Source organism: Lissotriton helveticus, chromosome 1_1 (genome assembly GCF_964261635.1).
Source record: "Lissotriton helveticus chromosome 1_1, aLisHel1.1, whole genome shotgun sequence".
Lineage (NCBI taxonomy): Eukaryota > Metazoa > Chordata > Amphibia > Caudata > Salamandridae > Lissotriton > Lissotriton helveticus.
In genome coordinates, this window is record NC_136057.1 from 487,208,359 (window position 1) to 487,228,712 (window position 20,354).

Here is a 20,354-nt window from a genome sequence, read left to right on the forward strand (position 1 = left end):
TGAAAATTCCTCCCAACGCCACGATTGCCCTTATAAACGGAGATGAAATAAAGGCCTTTCTCGGTGGTGTGCCCAGTAAAGTAATTGAAGAGATTTACTTTCACCGCAGGCTTCCAGGACGGTCATTCACAGCGCAGACATCACCTTTCAGATGCTGGAAGACTGGAGGAATGTGGATCTGAACAGCATCACCAAGCAGACGCTGTACACCATGGAAGATTCGCAGGAGGAGCACCGGAAGCTCATCATACGATGTGAGCACATCCGCCGGCTGCGCGCGCACCCTTTGCCTGATCTGCGTGTGTCGTTTTATTTTTTAATTTCAGTTTTCCAGGGAGGGGACATTGAAATGAGGTGATGAAAGGAGTACAAATGATACGCTTGAGGGAATAGATGGTCGTACAGCCTTTTCAAGAATTCCAGGGAGTTCTATTCTAGGCAAAGGGTCAGAATAAAAGAATCATCTAGGCAGGGCAACCTTTGTACACGGCAGACATGCTCTAGAAAGGGAATATTTTTTTAAATTCTATTTATTGAGTTTTTCAGCAATAACAAAAAAAAACATACATAGTAACCAACAAGTCAGACCATTACATTTCCGCATTCATCATCCATGTGTAAGTTTTCCAGGTATATTACACCTATCAGGTACATAAAAGGGTAATTTGCAGCGTCATATCGTTATTTAGTAGAAGGTAGATACAAACATTATCGATTATAATTGCTATGTGATTGCAGTACTACTTACATATTCTGTAAAAAAAATCCCAATAGTCTTTTGGTCGAGATCTGGTTGGTAGCTCTTCTTCATATGTCATTAATTTATCTCTACAAGACGTCATGTCACTCATCCATTGTTTAATGCTGGGGACACCAGCACTACACCAATATTTCGATATTAAACGTTTTGCTAGTAATAACGCTATCACACAAAATGTACGCTTCAACGCTCTTACATTTGGTATCAGCCCTAATAGGCAGAGTTTTATAGTGCAATCAATGTCCTCTCCAACCATCACTTTAAGGACCAAAGTTACTTCTTCCCAATAATCACGTATCTTTGTACAGTTCCATGCAAGGTGGATAAAGTCAGCCCCCTCCTCCCCACACCTATGACATCATGCTTCTGTTCGCAGCCCATATTTATGGAGTTTTGCTGGCATGTAGTACGTTTGATGTAGGTATTTAGAATCAAACTTTTTATTATGCGGCAGGTTAGCTTCACACACAGCCCAGCTGCCTACATCGACTCGCCGACAGGGCGTAAACAAGCAGAGTTTAAACACAGCATTCGGACCTACAGCCCGGAGGGCGATCCAGCGTAGTAAAAACCATAGGCATTCCCCACCGGCAGAGCAGAGTCCGCAATTTTCGTAGAAAAGAAAACCAGCCAGAACAATGAAAGAAAACGAAGAACACATCCCACACCCCCCCTTCCCAACCCTCCTAGACGGACCCCCCCATCTCCCCCCACCCTCCCTCCCCACTCCGCATCAACCATCAACTCAGGTTCGTGCCTCACACCCACCACTCCGAGCCAAGCAGACCCAGCCCCAGCCCCAGAGGTTAGAGCCCTGGAACAGGCCCCATCGGATCCAGAGGAATAAGTTGCAAGATTTGCAGATACTTTGGGCATGTAACTTCTCTGATTTCCTTAGATAGAAGACTCAGAAACGGAGCCCACAGGGAAGCATATTCGGACCCTCTACCATCCACATTCAGGGAGAGACGTTCCATCGCCAAGACATGCCACAGGCGCATCAACCAGTCACGCACATCCGGGACGTCCGGGGAGCCCCAGCGCCTCAGCAGAGCCTGTCGCGCAGTCAGCAAGCCTAGCTCAATTTGTCGCCCTAGCAGTGTGCGAAGAGGGAAGCAAGCAGGGTGTGGGAGGCCTAGTAGTGTATGCTCGGGTAGCCTAGGCAATGTGATCTGGAACGCAGCATCTAGTTCATCAAGAACTGTTTTCCAATATCGCTCTAGCTTAGGGCAGTGCCATAACAAGTGCAGGAGAGTGCCCGACATACCGCACACTCTCCAGCAAAGACTGGATTTAGCCCTGTCCCAGGATGCAACGCGCGGCGGTGTATAGTACCAGTATGTCGCGAGCTAATAGGCCGACTCCGTACCCGCTGTGTTAGCCGTCGTGTGATGTGCTCGGTAGGATATCTGCTTCCACTCCTTCTGTGAGAGTGGTCGCCCTAGCTCCACCTCCCAACGTACCTGCGCCTTTGTCCGCCGCCACTGTGGATCACGCAGGATCATGGCATATAATTCAGAGATAAGGCTCCGGTCATTCTTTTTACGTAGGAGCCATTGCTCGAAGGTTGTGAGGAAGCGCGACATCAAGGCCACATTGGCCAGACGTGACACCCAATGAGTCACTTGCGCATAGGCAAAAGTATCCGACACATCCAGTAGGGAATGTTCAGACCGGAGCTCCGAAAAGGGGATAAGCCCCTCCAGGCCAAAAAGCATACCCACCCTTTTACAATCCTTCTCTCTCCAGCGATGAAAGACCGGGGAAGCAAGGCCAGGGGGGAAGGCGGGATTGTCCACGATCGGGGTCATGGGTGAGGGGAAGGTAGTCCAACCTTTACGAATTGCCAGATGATCCCATGCCTTAAGTGTTGGGGACGTCACTGGCGAGGAGTATAATCCCCATGCCCTATCCTTGCGTGGCAACCAGAGTTCCTGCCAAATGTTGCACCCCGCCACTGTCTGGTCCATGAATAACCAATGTTTACTCGATTCCGGCCTATTCCATTCGACCACGAAGCGTAGGCAGGCGGCCTGGAAGTAGGCCGTGAGATGAGGGAAGCCCAACCCGCCAGCGGTTTTAGGGAGCGTGGTCGTCGCGAAGGCCGCAAGGGGGGGGAAGAACCTGTTTAGCAACCCCTGGAGTTTTTTCAGAGCCCCTCTCGGTGGTGTAAGGGGGAGCATTTGAAAGACATAAAGTATTCTGGGCAGAACGGTCATTTTGATAGCCGCCAACCTGCCGAACCATGACAGGTTAAGGCGTGACCAAGCGGAAATAGATTTGGTAGTTTGTTCCACCAGATTGGTATAGTTCAAGGAAAGTGTCTGGGGCACGGTCGACGCAAGGCGGATGCCCAGATACGTAATGTCAGAATGTGTCCACAGGAAGTCAAAGTCCCGCTGCAGATCAGCGACCTCCTTCGGCGGGATCGAAATGTTAAGGATTTCAGACTTAGTGAAGTTGACCTTAAAACAAGCAGCGGCCTGGAAAGCCCGGACCTCCGCTGAGAGGCAGCGCAGAGAGGCAGCAGGGTTCTGCAGCGTAAGGATAACATCATCTGCGTACAGGCTTTTTTTATGCTCGTCGGCTCCAAAACGAATGCCTGTAATGTCGGGATGGGATTTGACACGTTGAGCAAAGGGCTCTATATAGAACGCGAACAGGAGCGGCGAGAGAGGGCACCCCTGCCGTGTCCCCCCTGGTGATAGAGAATGGCGCCGACCTACAGCCATTGACCCGCACGACTGCCTTTGGGGATGCGTACAGGGCCTGGATCCAGCTCAGGAAGTTGCCCTTTAGGCCATAAGCCTGTAGCACTCGAAAGAGGAACCCCCACTCGACCCTATCAAAGGCCTTCTCCGCGTCGATGGATAAGAAGAAGGCCTGGGTCTTCGCGCGGTGGACTCCATCCAGCAGGTGCAGCAGTCTCTTGGAGTTGTCACTGCCTTGACGGGTGGGGACAAAGCCCGACTGGTCCGGTTCCACCACTCCATCCATAAGGGGGCTAAGTCGCGCCGCGAGAATAACCGCGAAGAGCTGGGCGTCGATGTTAAGGAGAGAGATTGGTCGATAGGAACTACAGTCCGCGGGGTCCTTGCCAGGTTTAAGTATGACCGTTATGGCAGCATCCGACATGGAAGGCGTGACTGAGCCCGTCTCCAAGAATGAATTAAAAAGGCGGGCCAGAAACGGGGCCAATTCCCGGCAATAGGTTAGATGATGTAGGTATTTAAAGTGCAAAATCCTAAGGTTACCGTTTGGGGTAAGCAGTTGAACTAATGCACATGTGGTGCTCCATTCCTTCTCCGTTAGTGTTTCGGTCAAGACATCATTCCACTTCGCCATAGCTTTATTAGTTGTGTATGGGATTTCATTCTATGCCACTGTGTATAGTCGAGAGACTAGGTGTGTAGTATTTGATGATGTCAAGATGAGCTGCAGGTAATCCAAGCAGGCCTGTTCGGCTGGATAGTCTGGATACAACTGCTTAATGGCCTTTTGCAGCCTATAGTAGGTGAATCGGAAGAGTGTTGTTTGATTTTGAATGTATGCAAGGTCTTGTAATGGACGAAAGCTACCTTCGTGATATAGATGCCCAAATTTGTCAATCCCCACCTGCTTTAACAATTCCATGCCCACTTTTTCCCTGGTTACTGAGAGTTCCGGATGGTGGTGTAATGGTAGTGCCGGGGCATATAATGGTACTTTATGAGTCAGTTGTCCCAGTCTTCGCCATGCGTCCGCAGTTGCGTCTATTGTATTAATGTCTTCTGTATGCAATGGTGGGCGCTTATACGTTATTATGGCTGTCAAAGGTATTGGTATCGCATCTCCCTCTTCCACTGCTGTGTGTGTTAGGTAAGGCACTGTGTGGTACCAGTAAGCAGCATACTGCGCTTGAGCGCACAGATAATATAATAGAAAATATGGAACACAGAACCCTCCCCTCGCATAAGGTAGTGTTAGCGTTTGGAGCTAGAACGGGAATACTTCATAGAGGGTATAGAGAGTTTGTTAAAGAGACCAGTGGCATAGTAGGCATGCCATAGTGTCAGCAAGGAACATACATACTCCCCTGATCTGGTCGTAACATAGAGCTAAAACAGGAATATTTGTACCCTAGGCCAGTTCTAGGATTTTCGGGGCCCTGGGCTAAAGGGGAGGTGCGAGGCACCTCTAATTTTCATAAGTGACACTTTCTGGGCTCAGAAAGCTTCTTTGTGCAGATTCTTCCTGGGCCACAGTTCCTCCTCGCAGCCACCTACAAGCACCTCTTTTACAGCTCCTATCAGGCTGAAGGTGTGAGAATTGCTTGGGGGGCTGAGCGTTAAACCTGTGGGGGCGCTAAAGTGCTGACAATGGTCATCCTGTGTCTCTAAATGGACAGGACAAGAGGTGTCCCCCTCCCCTAGGCCTTCCCACACCATCCCTTAGAGGCACAGGGAGAGGGCCCTCTCCCATGGGCCCAATTGTAAAGAGACACCTTTCTTTCAATTGGACCAGCAGGAGTGGCAGGGGTACATGAGGGCCAGTGGGATGTTGCAATTGTGTGCGGCCCCATGCTTGTGGGCTGAGTGGGAGGCCCTGGGCAGCTGCTCGCACTGCCCATGCCTAGCGCCGGCCCTGTGTGTACCCTTAAGACTCCTGCATCACTGCACCTGCTGAACCACGGATAGCTACACTACACAACTGAAAGAGACCCCATCATAGACATATGGTCTGCTGGTCCGGTCACAATATCTTCATTATCCATAGTCACTGTAACCTTTTACAGTTGTAAAAGGTAAGATAAATGAGTGAGTTAAAAACGTGCTGCTGAGATCTGTGTGTCAAATGCAGTTCAGAGTTTCAAACCCAAGCAGGGCCTACTCAGACTTTTATCTCATCAACCTCCTGAAGCGAATGGTATTAACTAGGAATAAAAGTTATCTCTAGTATGTATGGCAATATGGATGGCAAAACCTGAGTAGGGAGCGCAGGGAGTTTGGATATGGGTAGCTGTCAATGTAAGGCACGTTTTTTCACGTAGGGGTTCTGAATGTCGTCATAAACAACATGAGCGTAACAATGAGAACCCATTGGTTTGTACTTTTTTGTCTAGGACCAAAGCTAGAGCACCATAGGAAAGTAAATGGCTGAACTTGACCCGATTTGCCCATTTGTCGAAAAATGTATCCGTTTGTTCTGTTTCCATGCTGAGCTGTTTACCTGGGTATTGCAAAACTCAGATTTTTTCTGTACAATTATATGTGAATGCCCCTTCCTATGCTGGTATAGCAAAACAAAATCTGAGTAACAGGGTAACTAACTACTGATCTGACCCATGACCTTAGCACTATTTTGTTAATGTTTGGCCATGAGATAAATTCAATAGCATTTTATGGTGTGCCTGGGTAGCAAAAAAGTGTCTTCATGGGGTGATGTTTAATGGCTGCAAATAATAACTGCTAAAGCCCATTAAAGCTGCAGGTTTCCTTTGGGTTATACTGCCCGGTTTTGAAGTCTAAAAGGTGCTTCTGCCTCCTACTGCCCTTGGACTTGATATATGAAATGCTAGCCGTAGTAAATCTTGAGAAGAGTGAATGGGCCTTTGTCAATAGGAGTGTGAAATTGTGCTGGTGGGAGCTTTTAATTACCACGAATAAGAGAGGGACTCTTATTATTTATTGGTCGCTGATGGCTATTCAACTTGGACGTTCTGGCTGGCTTTGCAATTGGAGTTTACCTTTACATGCCATTTCCTGCTTTTGTAGTCGTAGAACAAATCTGTTTATAAGAAGGCCTCATAAAATTCACCGATAACGTCTGAAAATAAATGAATTTGCGCCGTAGACACAGCTGAAATATGGCTTGCTGAATGGACCGTATCGGCAGGAAATTGCTGACATTAATTACACTTTGCCTTAATTCCTGCATCATAGGCTGTGTAGCATTACAATATTAATTTCTAGGTAGCCACTGTCTTGATTTTATACTTTCACAGTTCCTTTATTGAATGAAAGTCTCCTCTTTGCGAGAATATTTCGAATTATATTCGGGAAGTAACCTATGAGCGCATCGAGACATAGTGATGTAAGGAATGCTTAAACTCACAAAGCTGACTGGGTCCCTATTTCCACAGAACCCCAAGAGCACATCATTGGCAATTTGTTTAAAATATATGTAATACAAGGCACCAGAGTCCAGATAAAAAATAGAAGTCCCATTAATGTCTTAAACCATAACAAAGCAGCTAAAGATACTGGCTTTATGTATCATTCGTCGTGTCTGCTGCTCATCGTCTTGACCAATGTGAGAAGAGAGGAGCATAGCAACACAACAAGATGATGGACAGAGTGCAGAACTTTTCAAACAGTCACCCCCAGTCACAGATCTAGGTTTAATCCATTGTTCTTTAGGTCACTATGCCACCCCAGTATGCAAATCAGTCTTGCCCTGGTCCCCGCGGGAACAATCCAGCCCAAACTCCCAGGCCAGGTCCTCTCTAGACTGGAAACAATCCAGGGACCGGTTTAGGGGTATCACCCCTCATCAGCAAGAGGAGCAATCATGTGTTGCTAATAATACAGACTGGAGCGATTTGGCCTGCAACACCTTCTGTAGGACCCATTTCTTTCTGTTATTCTCCTGCCAGGAAAGATAGATACATTTACAGTTGATATTATATATATATATATGTATATATATATATCAGATGATCTTGCTAGGGAAAATATGAGTACAAGCTCATGATTAGCAGGAGCCACAAATATGGGATTTCTGGCATGCACACTGTGAGTTTGAAGATATGTCAATGGAGAGACAGGCCATGAAAACGGCTGATGGCTCATGTATGGTGGTATGAGAGTCTGAACTGTCATGACGCATAGCTTGTTGCTGCTTTTCAGACAGGGCACATGCATTCCCGATTCTCTGGAACACAATGGACGTGTCCATTTAAAGAAATGCTTGGAAGCCTTTGAGTTACCATATTGATGGAGTAAGTCATACAATGCCTTGCCTAAAATTTGGAACATATTACATTGTTTGGGAAGTCTATTACTGATATATTCTGAATAAATGATTTCATGACAAAAAATAAAAGTCAATAGTATGGTGAGGGTCCAGGCAGAAGACCCCTGCCTTCCATTTTGAAAGAGTGAGACCACAACGCAAGTTAGAGAAGCCAGTCAGATTTGCATGCGTACCCATCTGGCCACAGTGAGAGGATGGGACGGCTGCAAAAGACATCTATGGGTACAAAAACTGTTGATCAGCCAATGTATGAATACTTCTGAGAATTAATATTTTAAACATGCAGCAAGTTGTGGAAGTCAACCACCTCCTGCTTCTCTCTTTGAACGTTGTTCTGACCCTTTCTGACATGGAAAGTTCCCCCCAAAACGTGCTAAATCTGATTTTGGGATATGACTGTAGCAGAAGACAGTTTTGGAAGATAATTTAAGCAGTGGTTTCCGACATGACTCAGCAATGCACTATGGGAATTACAAAGTGGTTCACTTCTCCGGGCATATGTGCATTTGCTGGTTCGGATTTAGTAGCTGCCACAACGTGTTAAAAGCAAAACATACTGCTTTTTGAAGTTATCTATTGTGAAAGAGTTATATAATAAAATCCACTCTTCTGAATTAAAGATCTCTGAATAGTGTGGACAAATGTATCAGCCCTGGGCCCCTTCCGGCTAGATCTAAGGATATACATATTTACTTGCACTATTAGCCTCGTGGTACCTTTTTGTTAAAGATATATAAGACACTGCATTATTCCTCTCTGTATATCGATCTATGTCCATTCTTGTTAGTAGGTGAGCATTTCATACTAGGGCATCAGCAGTGCTTGATATTTGCAGGTGATCGACACCGCACTTTTTTTTAGGTCTGTCTTGAGCGCACAGGTGGTTTGCATCGGGACTTATTTTAAGGCTTGACAGCATAGCTCATTTTATCAACTCCAAAAGGATAACCTGCTCGGTTGAGAACTCTGCCCCATATTCTGTGGCTCCCAGTGGAAACCACTCTTACAATCCACCCACAAAGGCATTTTTCAGGGCAAACTACAGAACAGCTTAGAGAAATTACAGCAGGCACCTCTCGATTTTATCAAACCTCAATCTCTCTGTTCTAAAAAAATATATATGAGAATTTAGAGGTGCAAGCTTTTTTTAAAAGGCTCTGCATTATCAATCAACACTTTTCTTCAAATGACGTGATTGGCATACCGGGTGTAGAGAAGTCACTGTACAGGCACGACTTACCATAGAGAAAATCAAGAGTTGACTGGAATGTAAGAGAGGGCCTGCGTCATATTCCACCACAAACATCTGTTTAATTTAATTACTCACCAAAGGTTTGACTGAAAGGGCAATGTATTCAAATATAAATTATTTTTCTCCCGTTATACAGTTCAAAAGCAGTCGAGGGGTCATACTCTGTATGGTCTTTAACCTCTGCAAGACAGAATAAACCCCAAAGTAAAGGTTGTTTACTGGGAATAAGGAATTTACTTGCCCTTGGACTAGTTTTTCTCAGAGCTGAGCCACAGAAGCGGGTGATATTGTAGCTGCATCGCTGCACGAGCAACGGGTGGTTGGTAAGCAAAAACGTTGAAACCGTAAGTGATGGTCCCGGGCAATGTTTTAATGCAAGTGACCCAATAGTTCTTAACTACCCCACGACTGTCACTTCACCACCTCTGTTTTTACTACTTCTAAGATGGTTATGGCTTGTAATTGATTGATCTATCCCGCCATGTGACCTCCCTAAAACCTTCTGTTGACCCCCATTGGGGTTATGACCTATGGGTTCAGAAACCATGGTTTAGGAAGAGTGGTGACCTCATTAATCATCAGTGGAGGGCTACGCTACCCTGCAAATGCTCCCGCACAAAGACTGCTGGATAAGAACTAGGCATATACTCAGTCTCAACTTCACCAACAGAAAATAATGCTCGGTATCGGAAACCAGGGGCGGCGCAGGGGTCCCCTAACCCTTCACCCAAGACCAATTAATATTTGTGAAATATGGGAGACTCAGAGGCCCCTCTTAACATTTTACTTTATGCCACTGAACCCCAATCCACAGCTAGCAATAATAAATAAGAACCAATCTAATTATTATTATTACAGTTCATTTTGTGTTAGAGTAAGCAGCTCTTTTGGGGGATATTGTACCATGTGACATTCTCATTTTGCCTGTTTTGCTCATTTCTCCGGCAGTGTATCAGGAGTTTGATCACCTTCTGGAGGAGCAGTCGCCCATTGAATGCTACATCGAATGGCTTGATTCCATGGTGGACAGATGCGTTGTGAAGGTCGGTACTCAGACACAGCCCACTGTAAATCTGAGAGTGCACTTTACGTTTACTGGGGAATTAGGTACGTTGTTGACTATGGCCTGGGGTGAAGCCAGGGCCAAAGGCTCACTAAGGGCTTAATGAAACGTGAGGGGCCTTCCTATGGAATACTTTGAAGGCCTTCCCTTCACGATCGACAAACTTTTGAGGGTGAACATGACTGGGGACTGCGGTGGCCTCCCTGGGATTAGAATCTTGGAGTCCCGCTGTCCTGTTGGGCTTGGGCCATGTTTTATACTCCTGATGGCCTCATTATACTCTAGAAATAGGAAAAGTTGGGTCTTTAAGCACAAGATCAATTCTCTTTAGAGATATATGTTGCCAATCTATCATGATGCTTACTATGTAATGAGTCAAAGGTTGTAGGTCTGTTAGTCATATTGAGATCCAAAGCACAGTTTATATAATTTTGTTCGGACAGTTCAGGCTTGAGAGGACAAAAAAATAAATAATATTTAATATATTCAGATTATAAAAATTATAGCGGAACTAGCAGAGATTTCCAGAACAAGGCTGAGTTCTGAAAACAGTGTACAGAGACCAGGGACCACATTGCTGAACATGTTGTTTCTCATCAGTGGAGTTAGGGAAGTCTTAGGTTTCTGGGTTGTCCGACTTCCCCATGTCACCAGACACACATTCATCCTATCCTATCCTATTTATCGAGCGAACAACATTCTGCTCACGGAAATTGTAGGGTTGCTTGCTCTAGTCTTATATGGCTTTACAAGTCGCAGTATATTGACTGCTGCTAGCTTTAAAAAAAAACAAGCATTGGCAACACACTCACCTTTAGGGCCTATTGGCTTTGTCAGTGGTCTCAAAGCACCTCCGATTCTGTGTAGCATAGTTAAATAGGAAAAAAACAAAATGATGTGATGCAAATGGGTGAACCATTGTCTAGGCGCACATATGTAATGACGCTGAGCCTATTTTCTTTTCATTTGCAAGTTGTATGTGCAAATTAAAGAAAATAATAAATGAAAGCGTTGGGGGAAAGTATGGGTGGGGGAGCAGCCAAAGGGCTTGAGTATTGGGGCAAGACAGAGGGTGCTAGAGGAAATACTGAGGGTGTGGGTGGGAGGAAGCAACCTGTGTGGGTGGAGAGGAGAAGCCCTGGGAGACAGAGAAGGAGGACATGGGCAAGGGAAAGCAACACAGGAGACAGGAGGAAAGAAATAACACAGAATGGGGGATGGGGAGGAGAAGCAACGGGTGAGCGAAGGTGGGCGTGGGTGGGGCTCGTATCTTTTAAATACACCTTCTAATGTGAATACACAGAAGACTGAACAGATTATAAATTTATTTTAGATGTTCGAGCATTACTATGCCCCAAATTGCTGATATGTGTATATTTCTTTCAAACCCTTTCCATAACAACATTCTATTGGGATCTGCTATTATGATTGGATGGCAGGTCATGACTGGCAGTAGTTTACAGACAATTCGCTGGTGGCTCTAAAGTTTATTTTTAACAACGTGATCTCCTAAACTGTATTACAAAACAATTCTTCGTAGTTTTGGAGCAGACTGTTTACATTTCCTCTGTAACATATTTGAATGGGGAAAATCTTGCATAAAACTATCAGCTTGCTAAATAATGAATGCATGTATTTGAAATTATCGATTTTCTCGGTTTTGGAACAGGCAGGCCTAGAGCCCATGTATCCACCTCCTAACCCCTTTCACTTCTTTAAGTAAATATAATTTTATGGTTTTCTTCCCTTCATCCTGTTATAGTTTTTTTGGTTTTTATACTCCATGTATCTCCTTTGATCATAAACATCTGCATTTTAAAAGTAGAAGTATTAATTTAGCGTATTCTTGAAAAAGGCAAACAGTTAGTGCACTAAAAACACTACATTTAAAATATTTGACGGATTCTCAATGGATGTATGACGTTACAACGCATTCTTTTACCACGCATACCTTTACAACGCGGTATTTACAACGAATACCGTTACAGCGCATAGCGCTTAGAGGTGCTGGATAGTGGTAAGTATCATTTTCTATTCCAACTCCAGTCCCCGTGGACACTAGGGAAGGTGTTGGATAGAAAATTAAACTTATTACTTACCCTAGAGCGCCCCCCAGCGCAATGCGTTGTAATGGTATGCGTGGTAATACCTGCGTTGTAATGGTAGTGCGTTGTAAAAATTTCGTTGTAAACGTTGCATACCATTCTCAATGTTTTCATTCTAAAGTTATGTTATCTTCATTTTAGCATTATCCATCATACTTTCTAGATCAAAAGAATTTTCTGCATGGAATAAATATTTGAAACTGTTACGTTATGGGTGTTTAGCTGCAGTTCAAAGGTTGTATGTCAGAATATCATGCACAAAAATATTGTGCTACCAAAATATTGTTATCTAAATATAGAACACAAAATATTGTGAATATAAGCATGCACAGATAGAAAAGATTTACTATTCTTAACTCCAATTCCATGTACTTTAGATATATATGTATGTATATGTATATATATATATATATATTATTCAATATATATATATATATGTTTTTTCCAAAGCCCTCGCGCTCAAGATATGCACTCCTCGATGCTCTGACTCATTGTCACGTCTTAGCCTCGATGCAGCACGTTTCCCCTCTGTCCCAATTATTTCACAGCTGATACTCGACGCGTTTCGAGGCCGACGCCTCTTAATCATGAGTTCCCAGAGGCATAGAAAAAGCTCACCTATTCATTTGCTCTTAATTTATTGAAAGAGTTCACCCATAGTGGGTGTGGCTTACAGTGAAACACCGCTTCGCATGCTGGTGCTTACAGTTTATTCAGGTGAGTAATAGTATAAGTCCTTAGTAGGCTCCATGCCTCTGTGTACAGTAAAACTTTCGTGACATCCTTTAGTAGGCAGGGACTAGGAGCTGCGTGCTATCCTTTGCGAAAGAACATATCACCAAGATGCATCTATGTGGAATTTAGTGCCAGATGTACGACCATTCATTTTTGTGAGTCGCAAATTACGTCAAATTGCAACTCGCAAAAATGAATGTACAACAGTGTCTCAGACACTGTTTGCGATTCCAAATGGGGTCGCAAATTGCATGCCTCATTAATATTCATGAGGCTGTCGCAATTTGCGATCCCATTGGAAATGGCTCGCACTCACAGGGATGGTGGCCTGCTGGCGTCAGCAGACCACCATGTCTGTGACTGCTTTTTTAATAAAGCTGTTTTTTTTTTAATGCAGCCCGTTTTCCTTTTTCCTTAAAGGAAAACGGCATGCATTTAGAAAAAGAAGAAACATTTTCAGTTTAATTTTTTAAGGGCAGTCACCCTCTTGTAAAGGGCAGTCGCAAAACAATCTTACACTGCAGTCAGATTCGCTATTAGGGAGGGACCCCCTTGGCATGCCCCTTCCTAATAGCGAGCCGCAAACCATAATTTGCTAGTCGCTAATAGGTTAGCGACTCACAAAATATGGTTTGTGCATGGGCTGACCAATCATGCGGGTGCAGACGGGCCAATCTGCCCCTTGCTATAGTAAATCTATACTTACTTCAATATACTTAACTTCATAATTTTGGTGTAGTGATAGTCTGGCTCAATATTGTCGAGCACAACATTTTAAACTCAATATTAATGTTCCAGTTTGACATCATGAATAAAACCGTGTAACATCTATATATTTCCTTCACAGCTATTCATGTTTCAAGTTCCAAACAGTCTAATATTGGAGTGTTTCTGGTATCTTAAATAAATCTTGACAGCAAACGCTAGAAAATGTACTCTTAGAGACTATTCTTAATTAACAGATGAACAATGTTTTACTTTAGTGACTCATTGTGAAGTCCAGTCTTGAGGAGCAGATGTATTCACCAGCTAAAAATATGTCTACTCTACCATCTTGGCATCATTGTCAGTGTGACCATGTGAGCTAAGCCTCACGAAGCTCAGCGGATTAAGCATATGCTTGTTTGTTATGCTATGTGTGTTAGTATTCTGCTTGTATTGACATGAAAGCACATTTTCTCTTTTTGTAGGTTCCTGCCAAGAGTCACGTGTCTTTGAAGAAAGTGGCTCAGCAGTTCCTTTTGATGTGGTCCTGTTTTGGCACGAGGGTCATTCGGGACATGACTCTGCACAGCGCTCCAAGCTTTGGTACGACATTTCTAAGAAGTTTAAACATGTTCCAGAGAAAAGAGGGGGAAGGGACATGCTGTGATGATCTATGAGAGGGATGACCTTTTCTTAAACATTTTAAAACCTCCTTCTGGTACATGTCTAGAGTTGGTGACAAGGCTGGAATATTAGGGGATATCGAACATGTTCAGTTGTTGTCATTAACTAAGCAATGTCTGCTCAGAACCGTTTTAAAATGTGAATGGAGTGGAGAGAAGCATAGTAGAGAGTAGATTTCCACACAATCCCACAAAAATTATACAAAACATCCTAAAACCAAAGCCAGCCCTTCGTATGAGTTGGAAACTAGTAGAAGGGACACCAATACAAAGGAAGACACAATAGGTTAAACATACATTGTTACCCAATAAGGCTGAGTTACTTGGTACCAGGAAGGCATTGGAAACACTAACATACACCACACATCACATCCCTGCGATAAAGCAGTTGTCAGACTGCACATATTTCATCTGGGCAACTACGCACAGGTTGGCAGTAAGTCACAATATAAGCCTCTCCTGGAGATGTTGATGATGATAATCCCCACCAAAGAGAGCAATCCGGGAAGGGAGAACATAAAAAACAAGAGCCTAAAGAAGTCTTAAGCAAAAAGAACAATGAGTACATACTAGGTTATTAGGGACACATGCTTCTTGAAACAGACCTAAGAGACAAACACAGGAACTGAAAATCGCAGGAGCTAATGCCCCATAGGGACACCCCCTGACAAGCACCAAGAGGTGCTTTCATTTAGTACAGTCAAAAGGTCACCTTGAGTGTTATATCTTTGTAAGTGCAACATCTGTATCCATTGTAAGATTCTGTTTGAACTGGAGAAGCCATCTGAATTAAGTAGGTGGAATGAAATCGCAGTGATATATGTTCTAGTGGAAAGAAAGCACGAGCAAAGTCATGAAGGATTGTGGGACACATACGCTCTTCGTACACAATGACAGGACAGCCGTCAAGAACGAAATAACTGTCTAAAGTGATAGCTTTCCAACATGAGCCTTACATCAGGGACCAACATGCTTAGATTAGCTAGAACACTCTTTATGAATGCTTAATTAATGGGTACTTTATTAACTTACATTTTAGGGTCTAGAAAGTCTCATTTCTGTGCTAGGTCATTCCAAATCGTGGGTGCGTTTTCAGACAGCATAATACAATGTGGAATTTTTCCTGAAACTTGGGGTTCCAAGTCGGATCGTGTAGTAAAGCAGAACAATTTGCACTTTAGACTTTGTTTCATACACAGCGCTTGGTGAAAAATGCAAAACAAACCTTTTTTGGCCTGCTTTATGTGCACAAAGTGCAGTTGGAGGAGGGGGCCACGGTAGACCAGGTATAGGGAAGAGACACTGTCTGTGTTTGTGCTGATGTCTCACGACTGCCTTTTTTAGAGGAGAATGTCACACCCGTCACCAATACTGGGAAATGAGAGAGAGATTCAGTCAGACAGTGAGATATGGGTCAAATGTGACCCTCTTTCTGTCACAGGGCACTGGGTCATGGTAATGCAGGCAGCATGCCTCTGCGCTTATGCAAATTGGCCCTTTGTAAGAATTATCTCTCAATTAAAGGTTGGGAAAATATTCCATGGTAACTTTTCCATCACATGTTATATGATATGTTATTTTATATTGGGATTTGCGTGTGTTTATTCCTGTACAGTGCTCTACTGAGCAATATACAAATAATTCAATAAAAATGAGAGAAACCACCTAGAGCAAGGGTAGTGGTGGACAGAGGGAGCTGAACAGAACCTGGAGCAACCTGCCTAGTCATCAAGAGTGCAGTAGGGTGGAAACTGAGGGCAGTCTGGGAGCAAGACGTGGGCGACATGGACACTATAGACTGGGAAGCGGCTCTGATGCACCATAGGGAGGTTGCGATTAAAACCCGACTGCGTCTTATCCAGTATAAAATACTACACAGGGTCTACTATGACAGGGACAGGATGCACCGCATGGGTAGAGCTAGTGATCCCCGCTGTTTGAGGTGCGGGCACCCACAGGGAACCTTCTTTCACACCCTGTGTGATTTCCCCATCATTAACACTTACTGGACGCACATTCTGGGTGAGTTGAGTAAAATTCTGGAGGTGACGCTCCCACTGGACCCGAAGTTTGTATTATTGGGAATACCTACTGAGGTGGATCTGGGCCGCCCACACTTGATCTTTGCCCTACTGGCCTTGGTGGTGGCAAAGAGAGATCTGGCGCGAGAGTGGGGAGCGCAGTTGCCCCCAAAGTGGGAGACTGGAGGAGGGGGATGGATATGTACATGGCGGCTGAGAGAGTGACTTACAAGGCCAAGGGCTGTCCTCGAAAGTTTTTCAAGGTATGGGGGAAATGGAGGAAGTATCATGGTTTTGATGGGGGCTTGGGGACTGACACGCTAATAACTACATTGATTGGGACGTTGCCCCCTATTAATAGCTTGTCTGTACTGAGCCTGGGGCTTAGGAAGTCCCCCTGGAAGATGAGGGCATGTGCCAACTCTATGATCGGTGGGTGGATAATATTGTACTGATGTTTGTGATGCTGGTGATGTGGACGGGGGTGGGGGGCGGGATGTGCTCGGTAGTGTCGGAAATTAACTGTGACTTGCCAGTTATGCTTTTGTTGATTTTAAATGACAATAAAAAGATTCATGAAAAAAGAGTGCAGTAGGGTGTGTTTCAGTAATGAGAGAAAGTAGACAAACGTATTGTAGTTGTGTTTGTATACCATGCACCCGCTGAAGCATATTAGATGATATGTAGTATGCCTCCATAGCTTCATATCACATCATTATCTTGTCTGCAAAGCAATAAAACCAGGTTATTTTACCTCCCGTAGCTTCTTTCTATTGGTTTGCCCAGTCTTAGTGGTAGGATATCTCAACTGGGGCCATGGTTGTACTCTGTAAGTGATATTTATGAATGTATTCCTTCATGCATCACAGGATGGAATTCATGGTTAGAACAGTGGTCTGACTTCCAGTGCAGCTGATCTTGACAGTTTTGCTGCATGTGTGATTGACTAGAGTATTGCTTTTATCCTGATTGATCTCACAGTGTGGTGAAGGGAAGACAAGTGAGGCATACAAAGCGCATGAGCTTTACATTAATTGATAATGGCGGGATTGACTCTTCTCCAGCTCTCTACAAATGTATCTCCTGATCAAGCTTTCTGCACCTGTCTTGTGATTTTGATTCTCTGGAGCTCTATCTTCTGCTCTAGCTCACCATAGTTTTGTCTCTTTATCTAGCCCTCTGCAGATCTGACTCAAGATCTAGCTTTCAGCAGCTGTCTCACAGTCTGTCTCTCCTTAGTTCTCTTTCGTGAATTACCTGTCTGAAGCCTTCCTTCTACTCTATCTCTCCGTGGTTCTGTCTTCTGCTTTTGTTCGCAGCCACTGTGTCTCCTGAATCACTCTCAGCAGATCTGTTTTTGAGAGAGAGCTGCTTGGGAGTGCCTCAAGCTCTAAGCCTTTGTAGGATCAATTTATGATCTGATGTTTTGCTTTTCCTTCTGCTCATGGAAATCTTTCTTCTTCTCAAGATTTAGGTCCTGGCAGCTATGTGCCATAATCTATTTTACTGGAATCTGGTCTCATAGGCTAGCTCTCCGTAGTTTTTCTTCTGCTCTACTTCTTTGTTGCCCTATTTTCTGCTTAAGCTCTCTGCAGTTCTATCTCATAATTCATCTCTCTGTGGATTGGTCATATAGACTGTCTCCGCCGTTTTCTTCGCTCTGCCTCTTTGTTCCCCTTTCATCTGCTCCAGCTCTGTTCTGTTATATGTATTTGTGTAGCGTACAACTGACCACAGAAGGTACACTGGCGATGAAGCAGGAGCTGAAGGTGAAGTCATGTCTTCAGTTTCTTTTTGAATTTAAGAACTGAGGAGGCAGCTCTGATGTTCTGGGGCTTCTCGTTTAAAGCTTTAGGAGTGAGGTAAGAGAAGGCACGATAGCGAGATCTGGTTCTGCGTATGCGGGGTTTGGGGGGTTGCGATTAGGAGTCCGGCTGAGCAGAGGTGTCTGTAGGTTTGTGGATGTTTATGTAGTTGTTGAAGTACATGGGCCAATGTTGTGTTAGGCTTTGTATGTGTGTGTGTGAGGAGTTTGAAGGGTGTTTGTTTGTGGATTAGGAGCCAGTGGTGCTTTCAGAGGTGCTGCAGTGATGTGAGTTCAGGGTGTGAGGCTGAGGGTGAGCCAGCCCACTGCGTTTTGTATTGTCTGTAGTCTTTTGGTCAGTTGAGCGTAAATTCCAACATGCTGGTGATGAAGGCTTGGGTGATGGTTCTGCAAATGTTAATGGGGAGCCATTAGATGACCTTCTTGAGCATCTTGAGTGTGTGGAAGCTGGAAACTGAGACTGCATTCACTTGGCTAGTTCTGGCAAGTTGTTTGTCCATTACAATTCCAAGGTTCTTTCCGTTGGTTGCCAGGATTGGTTTGGGTTTGAGTTCGGCAGGCCACCAGGTGGAGTCCCAGAGAGAGGTGTCTTTGTCGAAGAATACTACTCCTGTTTTCTCTATGTTGAGCTTGAGGTAGTTGGTTTTGATCCATCTGGCAACTTCGGTCATGTAGACGGATAAATTTGTCCTCGTGTTTGGCATCTAGTTGGAGAGAGAGTATGAGCGACATGGCATGTAGCTCTATCTCATATTCTGTCTCGTTTTAAAATACAATTGCTTTTAGTCTGTTTACTGAAAATTAAGTTGTGTGCATTTTAACCTACCTCAAAGTTGACAGGTTGCCGCAGCCGCTCTCTCGCTCCTCCTACACCCTCCCTCGATTCCTCCCAGCCGGCTGATCGCCGTGAGGGGAGGGGGAGGCGCCATCTTGGGGTGGGTGGATACCGAGCCTGGCCGGAGTTAGCGGTCCAGTGCTCTGGGGAGACAGGCTACAAGAGGACCAACACACCGCATTGCGCGGTAAGCTCTAAGGGTGGTGGCAGCGCCCGGGGCTTGCTGGGGAGACCTGTGTGTTGTGCATTGAAATTCTGCTTGTATAGCCGCATTCTGCCTGCTGTGGTAGCGAAGCTCTAAATCGTTTTAAAATACAATTGCTTTTAGTCTGTTTATTGAAAATTAAGTTGTGTGCATTTTAACCTACCTCAAAGTTGACAGGTTGCCGCAGCCGCTCTCTCGCTCCTCCTACACCCTCCCTCGATTCCTCCCAGCCGGCTGATCGCCGTGAGGGGAGGGGGAGGCGCCATCTTGGGGTGGGTGGATACCGAGCCTGGCCGGAGTTAGCGGTCCAGTGCTCTGGGGAGACAGGCTACAAGAGGCAATGTGTGTCAGGGAGCGCAGCGGACGGGCGCAGCGGGCGCGACGATGGCGCGCCGATGGCGCGCCGAAGGTGCGCCTAAGGTAAGCCCGTCTGCGCCCGTCCGCGAACGCCCGGGACTAGGGGCTATAGGCTCTGCCCCGTTACACACCTACTCCTCCCAAGAAATACTGGATCTAAAACCTTCTAACTCCGCCTGCCCCTCATTGCCTCGACATATACTTAAAAAGACGAGCGATCTGGGCATATCTAAATCTATACTTACTGGACCCAGACACAAACGTAGCACTTTTCAAACCAGCCCTTCCCCCAGCATTAACCAACCACTCCTAAACCTAAACTGCCTGTATCTGAATACTAGATCACTGGTCAAACACCAGGTTGACATCTTCTTACTATTGTCCACTCAGAGACCGGACTTACTGCTACTCACAGAAACTTGGCTGACGGAAGAGTCCTTACCAGATATACTAGCGGCACTCCCTTCCGACTACTATATTTTAGCAGCCAACCGCACCCCTGGTAAACCAGGTGGTGGTGTGGCCGCTATCATACATAAATCACACAATTTCATATCTCTCCCCCCTTTGTTATTGACTGGTACGGAGAACATTGTCTTGAAAACTGATACTGATAGCGGTGCTTTAGCCATAGTCCTACTTTACCGCCCTCCTCACTCAATGCCCACATTCACTATATCTCTCACAGAACAAATGGCCTCAATGGTAACCAACTATTCTAAAACTGTTCTAGTGGGGGATTTAAACCTCTGGTTCGACAAACCTAATGTCGATCTGCAGGCAAGAGAACTTTT

At 45.0% G+C, this 20,354-nt stretch overlaps 1 protein-coding gene across 3 annotated transcripts in view; it reads left to right on the top strand.

Annotated features, from left to right (window-relative positions):
* RFX4 (regulatory factor X4) overlaps positions 1-20,354 on the top strand; it is a 351,260-nt gene that overhangs the window by 218,205 nt on the left and 112,701 nt on the right. For all 3 annotated transcript variants that reach the window (XM_078654089.1, XM_078654097.1, XM_078654104.1), the window contains 3 exons: positions 110-254; positions 9,975-10,069; positions 14,120-14,237. In XM_078654089.1, the coding sequence (XP_078510215.1) occupies positions 110-254; positions 9,975-10,069; positions 14,120-14,237 (358 nt within the window). The remainder of the gene's footprint in view (positions 1-109; positions 255-9,974; positions 10,070-14,119; positions 14,238-20,354) is intronic.